At 35.5% G+C, this 18,129-nt stretch overlaps 1 protein-coding gene across 3 annotated transcripts in view; it reads right to left on the bottom strand.

Annotated features, from left to right (window-relative positions):
- Positions 1-372: 372 nt before the first annotated feature.
- RPAP2 (RNA polymerase II associated protein 2) overlaps positions 373-18,129 on the bottom strand; it is a 40,387-nt gene continuing 22,630 nt past the window's right edge. For 2 of the 3 annotated variants that reach the window (XM_010582634.1, XM_010582636.1), the window contains one exon: positions 1,252-1,450. In XM_010582634.1, the coding sequence (XP_010580936.1) occupies positions 1,267-1,450 (184 nt within the window). In that variant the 3' untranslated portion in view covers positions 1,252-1,266. Of the gene's footprint in view, positions 703-1,251; positions 1,451-18,129 lie in introns of those variants that run through there. The other variant, XM_010582635.1, reaches the window with a different exon arrangement.

Below are 18,129 nucleotides of genomic sequence, written 5' to 3'. Positions count from 1 at the left end.
TAGTTTTAAATTGCATTTTATGATCAGTTAGTGACAGAAGCAAGCCTAAACACACTCAGTCTAAACAACACAACTCTTAAATGAAATGACTACTAAAATAAAAAATAAAGTTTTTAGTTATTAAAATATATTTTAAAGTCCAAATTAGTAACAGTTAGAGGCTGTTTAAAAATAACTTTTACACAATTTCAAAAACCAACGCTTTTCTTAGAAGTAGCAAGATAAACAGTCTTTAGATCAGACATCTTTGTGTACTGTCGTCATCATTCTTAAGGATCATTGCTCCATGCATTGGGTCAACTGGAAAAATGTCAGCAGCAGTGTTCTTAACACACCAGTCTAATATGCTTCCACCCCCCCTAATTCCTGTAGACAAATTTTGGCTGAAAATTTCCAAAGCAAGAAAAAAACAAACCAATCCAAATTCCCTTCTACTGCTTTTAAACAGACAGTTTTCAGATGACCCATATTTTAACTAGTCTTCATGCATACCTTGAAACAACTGCTGTTATGGTCAACTTCTCCACAAGACTTCAAAATTCTTATTTACAGGAAGGAAATGAAAAAGCAGAAGTACAAGCAGTACAATTAATACTAAATTTCATTTTTCATCTAAAAAAAAGTTCCAACAATTGAAGGTGTTCTTTTGTTCTCTGTGCCACTATTTCAGATAGTAGGAGATGTTAAGATGATCACCTTATTCTGTGGGGAACAAAGGAGTGAGATCAGTAATGTTAATACACTAATTACTTAATTAAATACTATAATGCTATATTCATCAAATCTGTTGAATACGATCAACATAAAGTATACTTGCTCTTAAATTTTTCAGCCTACCTAGAATGCAAAATCTAATCTTAGTAGTATGCAAAAAATACATAGCTTTTAGCTCAATTTTATATCACAAAGACTGAACACAACAATTTCATTTTAATAATTAAGAAACCCCGCTGAGACTTAGCCATTGTAGCCACACAGAAATTTTTTAAAATAAATTGTAGTAGAACTTGAATAAAAATTTCTCCCAAAATTGCAGTAAACCAACTATATATAAACCAGCTATATATTCGCAAAAGATTAAAGTGATAAGTAAGCAGCTGGCATTTACTGTAAGTGACAAAATGATGACACTCATTTCCATACCATATATATTTCTTTACTTTAAAATGTACTTTACACATTTTCTACTCTGGCTGATATGATCTGCAGTTACTGTGCATACTTACAAAATGCTGAAAATTAAAACCGTTGTTAACTGGCTTAGTTTTATGACATGCAAGATAGCTTAAAATTGACTGACCATTCAAGTAGGCAGTCCTTTCTAAATATTCTTGTTAAACTTTCCAGATCTTCATTTTTGAAATGCAGTTCTTCCAGCAACGTAGTCAGGAACTGTGTGTACATTGGGCTCGTCTGAGTATTCTTGAAAAGTGGAGTAACTTGTGACAATCTGGCAAAAAAACCCCAAAACATACTTGATACAGAAAAGTGACTTTTCAGTGTCAGATGTAAAAAAAGCAAAGCTTGTGAATTTGAACGACTGGATTGAAGAAAGGCAGTTTATAATGCCACACTTGATTCACTACAGTATGTAAGATTGTATGTATTATATACAGTATGATCTGTACCAAAATATGAATTTCTATTAAGATGTAGTGAAACTAAAAAAAAATCTAATTAGAAAAAAGAGCTAGTAGTTTGTATGCCTCTGATCAGTTGTATAATGTTATATAATGTAGACAAACAAAATTCAAAGTGCAAAATGTTACATAATTACACATAAGAAAGGAAAGATATCTGTCATTATTTTCTTCTTTACCAAAAAGCTTTTAAACATTCACACTGTAAAAGTTTTATATTTTACTCATACAAAGAACTATACAAGAGCTATAAAATTCTATCTTAAAGTAACCAAGAATAATATTTTAACTACAAATTATTAACAAGGCTCCTTGACAGAAGTTGTACTTAGTTGGTAAGCCGTACACTGTCAAGCTTCATAAAGACATTCAAGAGGGTTGGTCACTTGGACAATTCTCCCCCCGTTCTGCATGCCATAAAACACAAAGCAAATGTATTTTGCTTTAATCTGAGATTTCTCCAAACACATAGAAGCCTCTCATAGAGGCATTTTGGATTATTATTAATTTTACTTGACGCACACAGGCACGAGACATCAATTAAATTCTCAAACTGAGGGGCAATTGGAATAATCAGAGCAATTTGATTTCTTAGTTTTGACAGTCTATACCTTAAAGCAGTTTAAATTATACTTCTTGCACACTGAACTTTTTAAAAAATAGGCTTTAAGAAAGCCAGACAAAACTAGAACAAAGCTCATTTAATCTTGAGAAGTTTTTATATGGGATACTAATCTTCAGTTTTAAAGCTGATACTATAGCAAAGATTTACTATAGTGAAACTCTTTTCTGTTTTGGTAACAAAATTAAGTGCCTAAAGTCTCAAAGTGGCTGCAGTCTTAAGAGTGCTTCAGAAAAATAAGAGAATCAAAGGGGGAGTGAGGGGGAAGAAACTGTATTTCTGAATTCAGCTTATGAAGTTTAGCTTTAAAATTTAAACAATACTTGACTTATCAAAATTTGCTATTTAGCAACAACATTTTACAGAAAATCCTGCATCTGGGCCTGATTTTCTGAACTGCTGAGTAGATGGAGTTCATCCAGTTTCCACTGATTTTAAAAATAACAACGAATGGAAAGCTGAAAGTAGTTGCCAACTAGGAGAATAAAGTATATACATGAGAACAGACAATGGAAATAAATAGGGCATTAGTGCACATCGTGAAAGAGAATGTTATTAATCAGCTGAAATAATGGAAACTGCAAGGCATGCATTACTGTGTATTGCATTTAGTTCCAGAATCAACAAGAACAGCAACGGAAGGCATAATCTTCAAAGGATCCAAAACCAAACATGCATAGTGCTGCTCCTAAAATGCATTCCCCGGTTTGGAAGGAGCTATCACCATGCAGATCATCTACATATATAATATCTGTATGGAGATGAGGTGAAAAGTTGAGCTGTCGGTTTTCATTTGTGCTTTAATTTTATCTGAATCTATTTTTATCCTAAAGTCCTTTCTTTTTCTCATAATTCTATTGCAAAATATTGCAAAGGTAGTAATAGCTGAATTTACTTCCTAAGCATAAATATATATATAAAAAAATCTTTAATGAACAAAATCAAGTATTAAAACTTAAGCTGAATGTTAAGTAACTTCAACACCAAACGTTACTGACAAGATCGCTTAACAAGAACTCATATCCCAACAACAGTTACTTCATCTTGAATACTGTATTTAGATAAATAGTGCCATTGACACCATATACAAAAGAGTTATTTTAGACTATGTTTGTGAAATGATGTACTTTTAATAAGAAACTCAAGGTGGTCTACAGCTTCCTAAAAACCTCCCAGCTCAGAAAACCTTTACGTGAGTTACAACTGAGATCAATCACCCTGCAGTCATTGGTATTAAGACCATCTCCACTTATAGCTGCACATAAAAGAATATTTTAAATTAAGCAAAAATAGTGATAGAACACAAACAAAGGATCTTACAAGACATAGTAAATAGAGTCCCTTAATACAAAAATAAATTTACAAAAAAGTTTTATTAATAGACTTCTAATGAGTTAAATTATTCTCCATTTCTTTTTGGATTCCATTTCAGTGTGTACATTTAGCTAAATCTTTCAGCTACCAAACACTGATGCTTGGTGAGAAGGACTTTAAAAGATGCTCAAAGTAAGGACATAGTGTGGAAAGAAACAGACTTATGCACAAACTCTGCTATATAAACCCTCCCACAAAAGAGAAGGATTCACAGTTGGATTTGTGATTTTTGGACTGAGGCCGCTAGGTTTTGTAATGTACTTTATGACAGACAGGACTGAGTTGTTTCTTTCCCGGTGAGAGGTATAGCAGTTACTATTTAAACTGGGAAAACAGAGTGCCTCTGCCCAGGGTTGACGATCTGGAGGTTGATTTTTGCATTATGATGCTTTTATCAGCAGGGGAGCAGAGAAGGTGCTGATAGAGGATCAGAGTAACCATTTCAGATGTTAGTCTGGAGACAAGGACAGTGGGAGAAAGACCTGGAGATGCATTATTACCAGTCCTCAATTTGCCTTTCTCAGGATTAAGTAGGTTATATATGAAAAAAGACTGGTGGCATAAACAGTCATGACTTCCTGAGTGCTGGTGCCAGGTGGCTGTAACACTGTGAAACACTCTCTTGGCAATGTTGTAGGTTTACATGCATTTTTAGCCGAATTTTCTTCCTCCTGCCTTGGGCTTAAGAGCACATTAATAAGAACATTATTTTTCCAAAAGAGCAGAAGACTTGTGCAGTTTTAAGTAATATTCTAAATCTAAAATCTTTATACCATGAAGCTCACATGTCAAGCAGTCTGGTTTTTTAATTTTTATTTCTTTTTTGGAACTGCAGTTTGTGATATTACATAGTTTCATGAATTACAAACATGTCCTAACTCTCAGACCCTGTTTAAGACACTCTGTTCAAAGAGTAGCTATTATAGCCCACACTAAGAAAGAAAAAGGTATTGCTATTGTCAGAGAAACTGCCAGGCACATTTTAGCTGGGGATCAATTTTTTTTCCTTATCTGAATTTTGTTTAAAAACTGGTTAAGCTACTAATTATCCGATAAGCAGGAGACTAAATCAAAAAGTAATTTCAGAGAGGCATGTGTAAGTTTCTAGCAATTAGTTAAAAACTGTGTCTAGATGGGACATGTGAAACATTTACAAATATATGTACAAACACTTTAATCTTGGAAAACTGTGTCCTTTCAGCATTTAAATGATGCTTTAACTTGTTGTTTGAGAAGCAGTTATCATCGAGTACTTTTCTACTTTTAAGTGCTGTTGGAACAGAAGCAGCGGCTTTTGTCTGCAAAAGGAGCGAGTGCAAGTTGCTAGTTTGGACTGAGTGGTAAGTTCCATGCTCTAAGTAACACTGGCCCAATGTATATTTGAGGCACTGGACAACAGAGCTTTAAGGGCTGTGCTCTCATCCTTGCATGAAATGCTAACTGAATTAAACCACAATTGTATGCAAATAAGCCAGAACAGTATTCAGAATCAGTATCTTCAAGTCACCGAAAGCTGCAGTGACCCTATCTCTGAAGAAACTACCGTGACTAATTCAATTTAATGATACACAGGATTTCAGTTCAAGGATCATGGAATTGCCTTGATGCTCTGCAGCATCTTGAAAAGACACAGAATGCAAATAGGAAATAGGATACGTGGGACCACAATCATAACAACTGGCTACTCCAACAATGAAAAGAAAAATATAAATTCTGCTTTTCTGTTACTTCTTTCACTTGTTGCAGCATTAGTATGGAACAAACTTCTATGAATAAAGTCAAATAAAAATAAGAAAAGCGAAAGGATTACGTGATTTTTAAAACAATCACCTACAGAAGCACACAAACATAAATGTTACTGTCCAAAGTTAAACACCCATGCTTCAAAGGCTTGCCTTCAGCACACCCGTTAAAAGGAAATGTTCATGCTCAGTTCATGGAAAAGTAGTACAGCATGTATCAGACTTCATGAAACAGTGCCGTTTCCTGCACACCCACTTACACCATATGGTAAACAGGTCTTTTTTTAAACTTTACAAAGTGTTAAAAATGTCAAACTATATCTGATTGATAAAATTCATATTTGCTGGCTATTCCACATGTGTTACACGTTCAAGGAAAAAAAAAAGTGAAATTCATGTGAAGACCAAGCTATTAAATGACATCTGGCTATTGCAAAATGTTTACATAGTTTCAGTCCTTCAACTCAAAATCCAATCTTTCTATGAATTAGTCGTCTTACAAAAACATTTGACAAGTATATTTAGGAGTTTAACCTAAATTAAAATATTTTTAGAAGTCAGTCATATTATGTGGAGTAAATTTCATTAATTGGTATGGTAGTGTGCATAACTTGGTTAAGGTATGCATAGATCTAAGAACAAGACAGCTGAATACATTCAGAAAAGATGATGGTGGAGTAATATTTTTATGTAGTTAAAAGCACTAATTGGCACTTCCTAGCCAAAGGTGTGAATATCCTTTCTAAAAAAACCCTAATTGTACAGTACCATCCTCCCCTCAGATACTGGACTTCAGGAAAACCTTTCTGGACTTTTTGTTTAAGATTAATTCTGTGATCCCCTTTGAAAAGAGTTAAAATTTTCAAAGCCACCACTGTGATGGCAGCCAGCTACAACTCTTTGAAATAGACGCCTGAAAACAGGGGCAGGAACACAACCACCTAAGAGTTGGGTTCCCTTCCATTCCCCAAACTTAGTCACTTAAAATTACACGAAAAGTGTTGAGAATTTGAGTGCCCATAAATTTACCCAATATCATGCAAAGCACTTGTATACTCATGAAGAAAAGCAGGCAAGGACTGGTTAGTGATCCAGTGCTCTTTTTGTGATCAAATGGCTGCGAAAGCAGAACAGCTTATCGAAGTCTCAGTGTTTAATTCAAAAGCAGGGAATACCACCATTGTGTGGGTCACAGAAAATGGAAATTAATTTGGAAGTCTGTCAAATTTCCATTCAAAACTCACACTTGCAAGACTATTATGAGTCAATTCCGGATTTGGAAAATCGAAGTCATGAATGCAAGACAGCCCATCTTTATGTACTTAGAAAAATTAAGTTACAAGGCCATAAAACCACAAGATTTTCAGCTTTCCCCACCCTCCACATGTTTTTTTTTGTAAACATTTGGGACAGTATTACCTAAATATCAAGTGTTTTTGAGATTTCCGAAGAGTATTAACATACTCTTCTTTCCAGCTCTGTAGCTACCATTTTGAGTTGAAATCATGAGGGAAATCATCTCTGATTGCTTCTACAAGGTATAAAGGATTGGAATGGTACTGCATGGATCAAAACAAGCCGTATGCAGCAATGTCAGCTGGCAAGTGGTAGGATAGGGACTGTTTTTCAAACTGACCCTGTAGAAGACGCTGTGAAAAGGCGCTCCACTGGGGAGTCCAGAACAAGCCCTTCTGCACTGGACAGCTAAGCTGAGCATATTGTACCACCTCTTGGACCAAAGGCAGGCTATAAGGCAGTACCAAAGAGGATGCCATTACTTAGACAGGAGCCCCTAAAGTTGTTTCAGTAATACAAGGTACTTTGAATTCATAAACAGCCCAGGACTCCTTCAGCAGCTATCTGCAGTAAACTTCCTACTCCTTGCATTTCAAGGAGAAGAGCAAGCACAAAACCTCATCCACAGATTTAAATAAACTTTTGAGCAGATTTATAAAAACTAAGTATCAGTATGATACTGCAGGTCATTCTCAGTAATAGTTCAACTCATTTAGTGTTAAAAATCCTCTAGAAATACACAAAGCCATGTTGAATGAATGAATGGGGACAACCATGCCATTATAATGTGTTCTACTTGCGTCAACACACAAGGACTGGGGTGTTTTGGTTTTGTGGTTTTTTTGGGGTTTTTTTTGTTTGTTTTTTTTTGTTTGTTTTTTTTTAAATACTTCAAATGTATTTGCACTACTCATGTTACAGATTTGATAGGTTGAGCAATGCAATAAAAATGTTATTAATCAGAAATGCCATTCTTTTAATATAGCAGTTTTATAGAATACAGTCTTAGATTCCATTTTAATTATGTTCCTATGAAGGAAGTCTCCAACACAACTGATTAAACAAAAGTAATTGTTTTGTTTAAGACAAATGGCTAGACTGAGTCAATACAACAAATGTTACAGATCAGCAATAAAACTCATTGAAATAGATGTGCATTGCAGCCCATAGACCATCTGCCTGTACGTACAACTGGAGTGTTGCCAATGTATCAATCACTTAATAACAGTGCCTCAGTTGATGGGGTGAACTGAAACTCTTGCTGCATTTATCTATTTCATGAACCCCTACCAAAAGGGGCTCAGACATTTTGACAGAGTAAGTCAAAGCATCACTGTAATTCTGAATGTTCTTCACAATATATTGACTGCTTGCTTATTTGAGGTAGAGTCCCCTCACTTACCAGTATACCACTGGATACAGTACACTTGTCTAGGGACAGCAATTTTGTTAGTAAAGTATCTTAAATCACAGCAGAGATTTCCACAGACCTTAAAGCATATTGCATCCATCAGGCAAAAGTCAGTATCGGACGGAGAGCTAATTTGAAGCACAACGTGAGTGTAGTTCTAAGTTAAAGAAAGATGCAACACCAGGGAGCTTAAAAAAATTATAACCTTTGGTATAATTAAGTGGTTACACAATCATACTGTTTTAACATACAGTCAGAAATTAGAAAACATCACAGCCTCAACTTAGCTAATTTAGCTGTTATGCTCACAGTTTTGGTTCAAAAACCCACTTGTTTCTTATAACTTCAGTTTGAGCACGATTTAAAAAGCTCAACATTTTAAAAAGAACCTTAAAAGCAAAAGACTGTCTCTAGAGTGAACATTTACCATTAGAACACATTAATATTTGACAGACGATCTTGAACTGGAAGCATCTAACTTAAAAACAAGATGCAGAAGTATTTAACTATATCTCTGGAATTAAGTCTTCTTTTAAATTAAACAATACTAATTGCTGAAAAAAAGTAATAACAATCAGTGTAATTTGCAACTGAAATTAAAGCAACCTCTAATTTGGGGCCCTTTGTTAGCATACCCTATCGGTCAGAGAGGGAAGTAGGTATTCAGGGGCAGTTTTCTTTAATCTCCCCAAATTTATTCCTATATTTTGCTTTCTTAATGAAAGATAAAACACTCTAAAGCCCACAGTGTTGAATCGTAGCAACTGACAGAAATAAACAGGCAATTTTCTTACTGGGGGAAAAAAACTACTTCTGGTCTAGTTTTAAATACAGCCTGAAGATCCTGTTCTCATCATAAAGACAAGAATTTTGTAGCTAAAGTGCAACTTATGTTTTATTTATTTAACTTCCTTTCATTATTGTGTACTGACTTGTCCACAGAACCCAGCACAGACACTTTAATCCTCTGATGGCAACAGAAACTAAATTATTCATCATTTAAAATTTTTGTCCACTACATTTAAATCAATGCTACAAACACTGATTCAAAATCAACGACTGGAATTCCTACATAATCCAAGTATACGGCAAAACTTAAGGTTCATTCAAAAGTTAACTCTGTTAGTTGTTTCCACTTACCTTCATTTGTTCCTATGCAGCTTCTACAAGTCTGTTCAAGAGAAATGTTCTCTTTGATACATGTTTATGTATAGACTTAAACAAAATACATATTTTTCTTCCTTTAAGTTCACCTTCCACACACACTCTTCATATAGTTGGTGTCCAGACATAAGTCACCTTCCATTCCCTTTTAATGGGGCCAAAATTTCACTTGTGGTGCAGCCAGATGGATACAACTAACAGTAAAAGGAAAGCATTCCTACAGTAACAAGGGTTTATCTAACCATTTGATAAAAGTGCTTACTAACAACTGAAAAAGAGACAACGGATTTGCTTACTCCTTCCTTCCCCCCACTCCCCCAATCAGTTATTTGTATCCAAATAGGCAACTGGCAATTCAGAAAACAATCCGAGGCGCACCTAAAGCTGTACCAGCCTGAACACCACTGCTTTCAAGGGCAGTGGTCAGGGAGTTGGGTCAGGCCTTTAGGAGCAGGCTGTGCAGCAGAGTTCCCTCGTGTCATACCATGCTCTCCTCGCATGGGCTTTGGAGTCCATGTGAGCATTTGCAAAATACTTTACTGGTTCTACTCTAACATACCATATGAGAATTCACGTTTTGTTTTTCTGTTAAGCTGCATAAGGAATTTTTTTGGAAAAGCACCCCTGTGTTTTAACTGTACTATGCAGGGGAGACATGTTGAGGCAACAGGCTTATAGCTACCTTATCAGGTACAGAAACTGTTTATTTAAAATGGATTTAATAAAATGCAAATGTTCTGGATCTTTCTATTTTTTTAAACCTAACGAACAAACTATTTGCATGAACAGCAGGATGTGTTGTTTATGCCACTTTTTTCCTCTCCCCTGAAAGTTAAGGATCGCTCCATCAGCTGCCAGCTGTTACTTCTAACAGCCAGCTGTATAACTTCAAAGGTCCTGCAACGAAAAGGTTTTATAATAATGTCACACTGATACAACAAGATACAGAAAAGGGAAAAAACTCAAGTAAATGCAGACTGTCCTCAAAATATTAACTTCTGGTAAGATAGATGACCTTTGACTTTTGATGAAGGACAAGTAAAACACTTTCTTATATATAAAAACATTCTATTTGCATCATTAGGTCAGTAATTAATTTTACAGGCAAAGTAAAAGTCTAATGCAAAGGACCACCCAAAATAAGTCTGAAAATACATAATGTGTTCAAAGAAACTATGGTGAGACATTTCATCAAATGGTGTAACAATTTAGTGTAGCCATTTATTGCTATTTGTGTCAGTTCTGAACATTAAATACTTGAAGACAACATACCTTAGAATGTACACTGTATATACGAATAACTGAAAAAAATAAATTAAAAATGCCTCAAAAATTAGATAAGCATCTGAAACTCTCAGTTCAAGTAACATACTATTTTACCACAACATATATAATACAAATCTTCTCAGCAAGTAACTAGAAAACGGCATTTCTCACTATGCCCATTTTTCAGCTCCCTGTGAGCGACCAGTAGCACATAAGCACAATAGCAACAATTTCTATTCAGCGGAGAGAAAATTTACAAGTCTATTGCTTTGTACAATTATTTTAACCTTTGCAATGCAAACATCAACACTGTTTCTTCTCATGCAGTATCACTCCTATGATGTTCCTTCTGAGCAAGTTTCCTGACCTTGTATATGCACACATAAAACAAAGTCAGTTCCCTCAGCAATTGTCCAGGAAAGGAACTACACATCTCAGAACATTCAGCAGGTGCAAAATGACATCACATTCTCTGCAAGCATTTGCTAGCATTATGCTGATCCTGTACCGCTAAGCAGTTGGCTTCGTTAAGTACTCGGGGATCACTGTTTTTAACCCAGGCTTAGCCTGTCTAATGAGACAAGACGGCCAACACTCTGGAAATACTTTGATGTTACAATGCCAGTGACAAAAATTCAGGGACCCATGACTCCTTTAAAGCTATAGTAATAGTACATAATGGTTCCATTTGCCTCCTGTTATAGTGATATTTAGGAACCCTATTTTCAAACACTTACTTATTTTAAAATGACTACCAAGACTGTCATCAACACAAATACCACATAGGTCTGGCAAAAACCAATTACTTCAGCAATCATATGCAAAACAGAGTTTCCAGATTTCTTTAACAGGAGATTAGAAAAACCTCTAGCCAGACAAGAACACCAAAAGAAGCAGCAAAACCAGCTCAACAACATCTATGGTTTCTTATCCAGAGTACTCTTCATACAAAGTTTAGCTGGATCAGAGATTGTATTTCACCATTTTGTATTAATAGATATGACTGCAGGATGATTTTTTAAAAACCAAATGGAGTATGGTACTCACCTTTACATCACCATATTCCAAGTTATTAATACAACATTAGTTCACAGACATGAAGCATCAGAACTTCTGTAATACTGTGCGCCATTTAAAGCACTTATATTCATACAGGGATTTGTTCCAAAATGTTTCAATTTAGCTTACTTATTTGCATAAAGCCAAAGCAAAAAAAAGTTTACAATATAAACCCAGAAGAAATCACTATCAGCTGTTTCTCTCTAACAAATCAAAGTTTCTTAGGTACACATTTCAAGGACAGGCCTTGTTTAAAAAGCTCCATTTATTTGAAGTCTGTTTCCTGCTAACCAGCTGACAGATCAAAGGTATTTCTCAGTCCTACCATTTGTTCCCATTTTTCCCTCTTTTTCAACTTAATCAAAATTTTAAATTTAATAAATTAAAAATGTATTTTAAAATTGATCCTTTCATCCTTCTCAGTCTTCTATTCCTTACTTTTTCTGTTCCACAAAGTTTTCTTGTGACACTCTCAAATACTGGAATCTATGCCATTGAAGTCTTTAGGTTACTTAGCTACATGAAATTAAGCACAGGTATAAGTCTCTGTAAGATTAAAAAATGCTAAGATGTAAGCTTTTGAAAGCCTGAACCTTTTAAGTACTTTGTAAAATATACATTGTTGTATAAATTATTGTGCACATACAGTGGGACAACTTAGTATCTAAAAGATGCTTTTATATGCAAACCTGGTACATTTTATGAATTAAACATTGTTTAATCCATTTTTTGCAACTGATGGATTTTTTTGTTGCCACATACTGGTAATCTATTCCTGTCAATTCATTATCTCAGTGACATGCAAAAAACACCCAAACAAAACTGTCTTACAGTTAAAACAACTACAATGTAATATGCTTAGGTAGATAATTTGTCAATACTTGACTTTATAAAATGTACTCAACTGTACTCAGTTACTATGGAAACAATGATAATAAAATTGATCATAGTTTAGTTTCACAACTTTCTAACATTGTAACTTGATTGGCCTTACAGTCCAATATACAGATCAAACACCTCGAATAATGCAGCTGAGTAAAGAGACCTGCTAGGAATAGACTGGCTTCAACCATGTCTGAATTTTTTTTCTTCAGAAGTTAAACACAAGGACCTCAACAGTTTTCTACTTGCCTTTCCCAGTTTTGAAAAAAAATGCCAGTGCAGTTTTGGACCCCTCAAAATGAGATTCTTAAAAATCCCCAAAACCACCTTTTCCCAGACATGCCAGCTCACAGTAGGTTTAAAAAAAAACAACAAAAACCCAAAACCCAACCCCAAACCCTTTTCCTGTTTATTTCCAGATCTATTACTGACTTGATGATCTCCAGTAAATCACTTTTCTACTCTTAATCTCAACTTTATCATAACAGAAGAACACTATTAACACTGATTTGTGAAAGTATACTGACCTAAATGTATACCTAAAAAAAGCAGCAATATGTGATGAGGTTTGAAACAAATATGAAGAGCCACATGAATCTCAACTATTCTTTATCCTTTTAAAAAATTGAATACCTCACCTTAGAAATACTGAGTTTTATGATGAATGAGTCTAGATCTATGCAGTGTCTTCCTAAAACGTTCATATGGATAGAGATGGACAGAGAGGGCGGAAGAGAGATGCATTTCTGTGGAACATAGGTTATAAGCATGGTATACCTCAGAATGAAATGAAACATACTGAGATCCCAGTAACAATTGAGCATCTGTACAGTTTTCGCATCAGCGCTGGTTTTGCACCTAGTAGTACGTAATTATACATATACACTTTGCAGTTTCTGGACTAAGCTCCCATATACTGGTTAGCTATGTTTGCTACCAGCCAATTAAAGCACACTTTTGCTTTTGGGGAGGAATGGGAAGAGAAGAACATGTGCTGTTATGGACATGATTGTTCCAGTTTCTTTGTATTATGCCATGCAAAATTTTATGAATATATAGTTATTTTATGTTTATATATACAACATTCTGGTTAACTGTTGGTTGCCATCTTAGCCCAAGTATTTATTTTAATTATCTGCTTCATATCAAAAGAGCTACCTGCGCCCTGATGCTCTATCTGCTAGCTTGGATTGTCTGTAAATTCCAAGAGCTTCATCATAGCCCATCACCTAACGATACACTTTATACATCATCTGCTTGTCAGTGACATGTATTTCCTTCCTTCCTTCCCCAAAGAGGCTGTATTTTCTGTTTTCATAAATATGAAAGGAACACATTTCAGAGAATACTGTACATTTTTTGCCTTCACTGTTAACATCCCACATCAGGATCAGAACTTAATTGCCAGACCCCATGAGACCAGTGGGTGTCAAAATGTTTTTGTATCTCAAGAAGTAACAAGCTAACAAGAAGTACAAACTTCCTCTGCACTGGATTCCTACAGTATTAGGAAATGAAAACAAGTCTCCAGTTCATCAGTGTACTGCCTACTATCAATAATCACATAAAAAATAATTTGCCTCCTTTCTGAATTAATTAGTTGTAATCTTCTCCTCTCCCCTCCGTATTTTTCATGCCTCTGAGTAATTTTTAGTTTATCCCTGGTCACTGTAGAATATTGTAGGAACACCAACATTCTCCAACATAACATTATCAATATGAAAGCTAATAAAATGCATGTCTCTATTTCCCCCTAACTGACATAGATCTTTGACGCATCGGTCTTTAAGTAGGTCTGTGGACCACTTAAACTGTTCTGATCCAAGCAAATTATAACTTAACTCAGTTATTCAATTAATTTTGTTTTCTAAGACATAATTCATTCATAAAGCAAGATTTTTAAGATCTTCATAGTTTTTAATCATTTTCAGGATTCTTCCTCCTTAAAAACCATTATACACTTCATAGCAAAAATATTGTCTGCCATGTCAGGTCTGACACTTTCAACTGCAATATGACAAAGCAAACTAGGACCACCAGAATGAAGTATTGTCTTTCTGGACAGCCTGTCTTACTGTCTAGCATTACAAGGCTTTATAGTCCATAATCTGCATCAAGCACTCTAAGAAGAGGAATGATTAGATCTTCAAAAGATAACGCTTTTTCAGGGATTTTCTACAATCAACGTTCTTCTGTTATAGTGGTTCCAGAAGAGTTAAGGAATACAATATTTCTACTTTGGGCACAATTTATTTAAGTGCCAAAGAAGACAATGACACACCACTTAGCCTAGTAGAGGTACCGTTATGACTGCATAGAACCAAACCAATTAATCCAAAACCCATGCTAAAAACTCTGCTGGTACAAAATGCCTGGGGATCATGTGCTAGGAAGCCGTAGTAACCTTTCCAATGATGTGTACCTCTACATTTTTTTCGATTCAGAAACAGCAAGCCAAATCAACACTGATTTTCATCTGACGATGAAGTTTCCTGTAAGTCAAAAACACTGCCTATGTGTCATGTCCCTATTAATGTAGGCTGTTCTTTAGAAAGTTTACTAAGATAAAACTCTGAAAATAAAAGATGCAAGTGTGTGTCAAAGTCATGTTTTTCTTTTAACAGATGGGTAATGTTTCATGATAAAAAAATGTTTGCATTGAATGTATTAAGATTAATTATTAATAAGGAAGCAAGTATATTTTCATAGGGCTACAGCTTCAGGATTCAGTTGCAAAATTAACAGTTCAGTTTGCTCAGTGGATGAAGTTAAAATACATTTAGTTTAAAACTAAGTTTAGGGCAGCTGTTAACAGTGTGGATTACTTATGTCTTACTTGCAGCATTAGTTCAGAACTGTCTATATTACCATGTAACTGTACAACTTACTCTGTGCTATGACATGACTTCCAATAAGCAAAGCTGTATGCAGCAATTATGGAATGAGGAAAAACATGACATTACAAAAGAAATCTTCTAAATATATACCTTCTCAAGAAACGTAAATTTAAAACAGTTCTCTCTCTAATAGGGCTGGGCAATTTTTCCATCTGCTTGATCAGCACATAGTTGTGGTGTAGAGTTCAATAGGACATGAACTTCACTGACTGAGTTCGCTCCCCAAAGAGTCAACATGATAAAGCAGTCTTCTGAAATCTAGCATGCTATCTTTCAGAGGGTTGAAACAGAAGTTGCAACAAAAATCTCTTGTTTACTTACGCAAAAGGCAGAGGAAAGTACTTTCCCTACTACCATATTCTTAATTCACAAGTACATTTGGAATATAATGTTCCCAGGGTGACGAAAGCAGAAGATCCAAAATTATATTCAACATAAAAGTATTTCTAGATTCTAACAAAAAGATTAGTCAGAAGAGCACCACCATGAAGGACAATTTAATACTGGTGATGGACTTTGCACAACAGCTTTGCACAGTTGGGCCTGACTTCAGTCTGAATGCCCACACATACAGCTGCTGGGAACATGAAGATTCCTCTCTCTTGGAGGGATTTCCAAGACATTTGGGAGAAAGCCATGACCCTGCTCTTCCCTTGCGCCGGGCAGCAAAACCGGCAGGTGCAGAGAAGACAGCTTTCTGAGCCAATCCCCCTAACTCCACGCAACAGAAGTCCAGGAGACAGCGTGTGCTAACGCTCCACTCCTGCTGATGAGGTCAAGGACCAGAACTGTAAAGGGGGAACTAATTATCCTGGACTCACCTCAGAGAATTTGTGCTGGGCATGCATGAAAGTTACACAGCACATCCAAATCTCCCATTCAGAAGGCTATCCATGAGAAATACTAGAATGGAAAGAGACTGCAGCTGTGTGTGCTGCAATGAAATCCACAGTGTCACTTTCCTGTGTAACAGCACTACAGCAACACAGTATGGGTTTTTTGTATAAGGAGAAACACCTTCTTTGAAGCTGCTAAGGTTTCTTCTTCTATTTTCTCCCTTATGAATGATGACGATATTTAATTTTAAAGTTGGCACTGATTAATGTCCCGATTAACAACACTGCAAATCCCTCAAAATACTGTTCTGCATATGTTTCCTAAGTAATACTGGAACATGCTAGGAGGAAGTAAAGTAATACTGATCTCCTCCACAATATGCCAAACAAACAGATTTGAGTTTGCTCAGAAAGTGCTGATAAGTAAGAACTGCTTAACAGAAAACCTATTTGAGTTCACACTCACCAAATGACAACCTAAAATTATTGAGAGAAAAAGGGAAGAATATACTTTTTAATTTTCTAATGTGTTAAGACAAACTTGCCTTTTCTCTATTTCTCTATTTCACACAATAATATAACTCTACAGATATCTCTATAGATACAGAGACCAAGAGTAGAGACAATACTATGACCACATTCAAACACTTTTATAAAATAAAGACTTTTTGGATTTTTGGTCCTGCAAACTCTGTTTCAAAATGGGAAATAATTATATTTCTAGCTTAATGAGAAATGATTTTTCTCAGCTGAAACCTGGAACCAATCTTCTATCATCAGACTTGCTAAATAAACGACCATCCAGCTGACTTGTATGTGGTTTCTGCAGGAAAAAGAGTCACTCTGCAAGTCTGATTCATACCCAATATGTATTTGTACATTAGATTTGTACATTTCAAGCATTCAGACATTTTCAGACAAGAACACAGTAGTGATACCGCAAACATCTGAATTCCTCTTAAACTAATTTAGAAATGTCAGTGTTGAGCAATAGATGTGCTCTCGTGTGCAAAGAAGTAAAAACGCCTACTTGAACCCAAGATTCTCCAGTTCCTGAACTGTTATCTCCCAGAGAGTAAACCTCTAGAGTACATCTCCACATGACACATTTATCTAAAGTGGCTGCACACATATAATGATGGCTTTTGTTTAGTGATCATGGTCATTTTGAGTTTGTTTAAATACTGCAGCCAAATGCTTATAAACTAATCCCAGAACATTTTGAAATGCTTCAAAGCTTTTAGTGGGGGAACCTCTTGCATAGGCTTTGTAAATGAAGCTGACCACAGTTCACTGGAACCAGCCAGCTCAGATAAGTAAGATGAAAGCAGACATTTCCTGAAAATATCTTGAAAGCTTTCCATTAGACTGTACCAGGGGTATACGCTAAAAACAGCAAGTGCCCGTGCTTGTATAGCAACCAATCTTCCCACTGCTTTCTCCATTCTTTCTTGAACTACTGTATTTGTATCTGTCTATCTGCTTCATTTGATATCTTGCAAAGTTCTTTGGGGGAAAAAGATGCAACTTCTGTATTCTGTTTTACAGTACATTATAAAGCAGCTATTACTATAATAAAAAAATCTGCTTAATATAGTAAACATTGCAACAGGAAGACACAAAAATCTACCACTGCCAAAATTATTACAAATGGCAAATAAATAAGAAATTTGATCTACAGATCATTTTAGCCACTTCATGATAGGCATGAATGTAATTATTTGAACATAATTCTCTGGCTGTCAAAGCATACTCTAAGAAGGTCGATACGGCATTGCTGAATGTGCTGGTTGTAAAGACAGGAGTGCCTCAGGCTAGATTTGCAATAAAGGCTGAGTCTGGCTGTTCATACTTTATATGCTAATTTGATTGAATAAATCCAGCTGTTCACTAGGAACAGGAAATGCTCCACTATTGCGATCTCCAACATTTTATACTTT

This window comes from Haliaeetus leucocephalus, unplaced genomic scaffold (assembly GCF_000737465.1).
Source record: "Haliaeetus leucocephalus isolate CR32 unplaced genomic scaffold, Haliaeetus_leucocephalus-4.0 Scaffold848, whole genome shotgun sequence".
Taxonomy (NCBI): domain Eukaryota; kingdom Metazoa; phylum Chordata; class Aves; order Accipitriformes; family Accipitridae; genus Haliaeetus; species Haliaeetus leucocephalus.
This window is presented reverse-complemented; position numbering and strand designations above follow the sequence as displayed.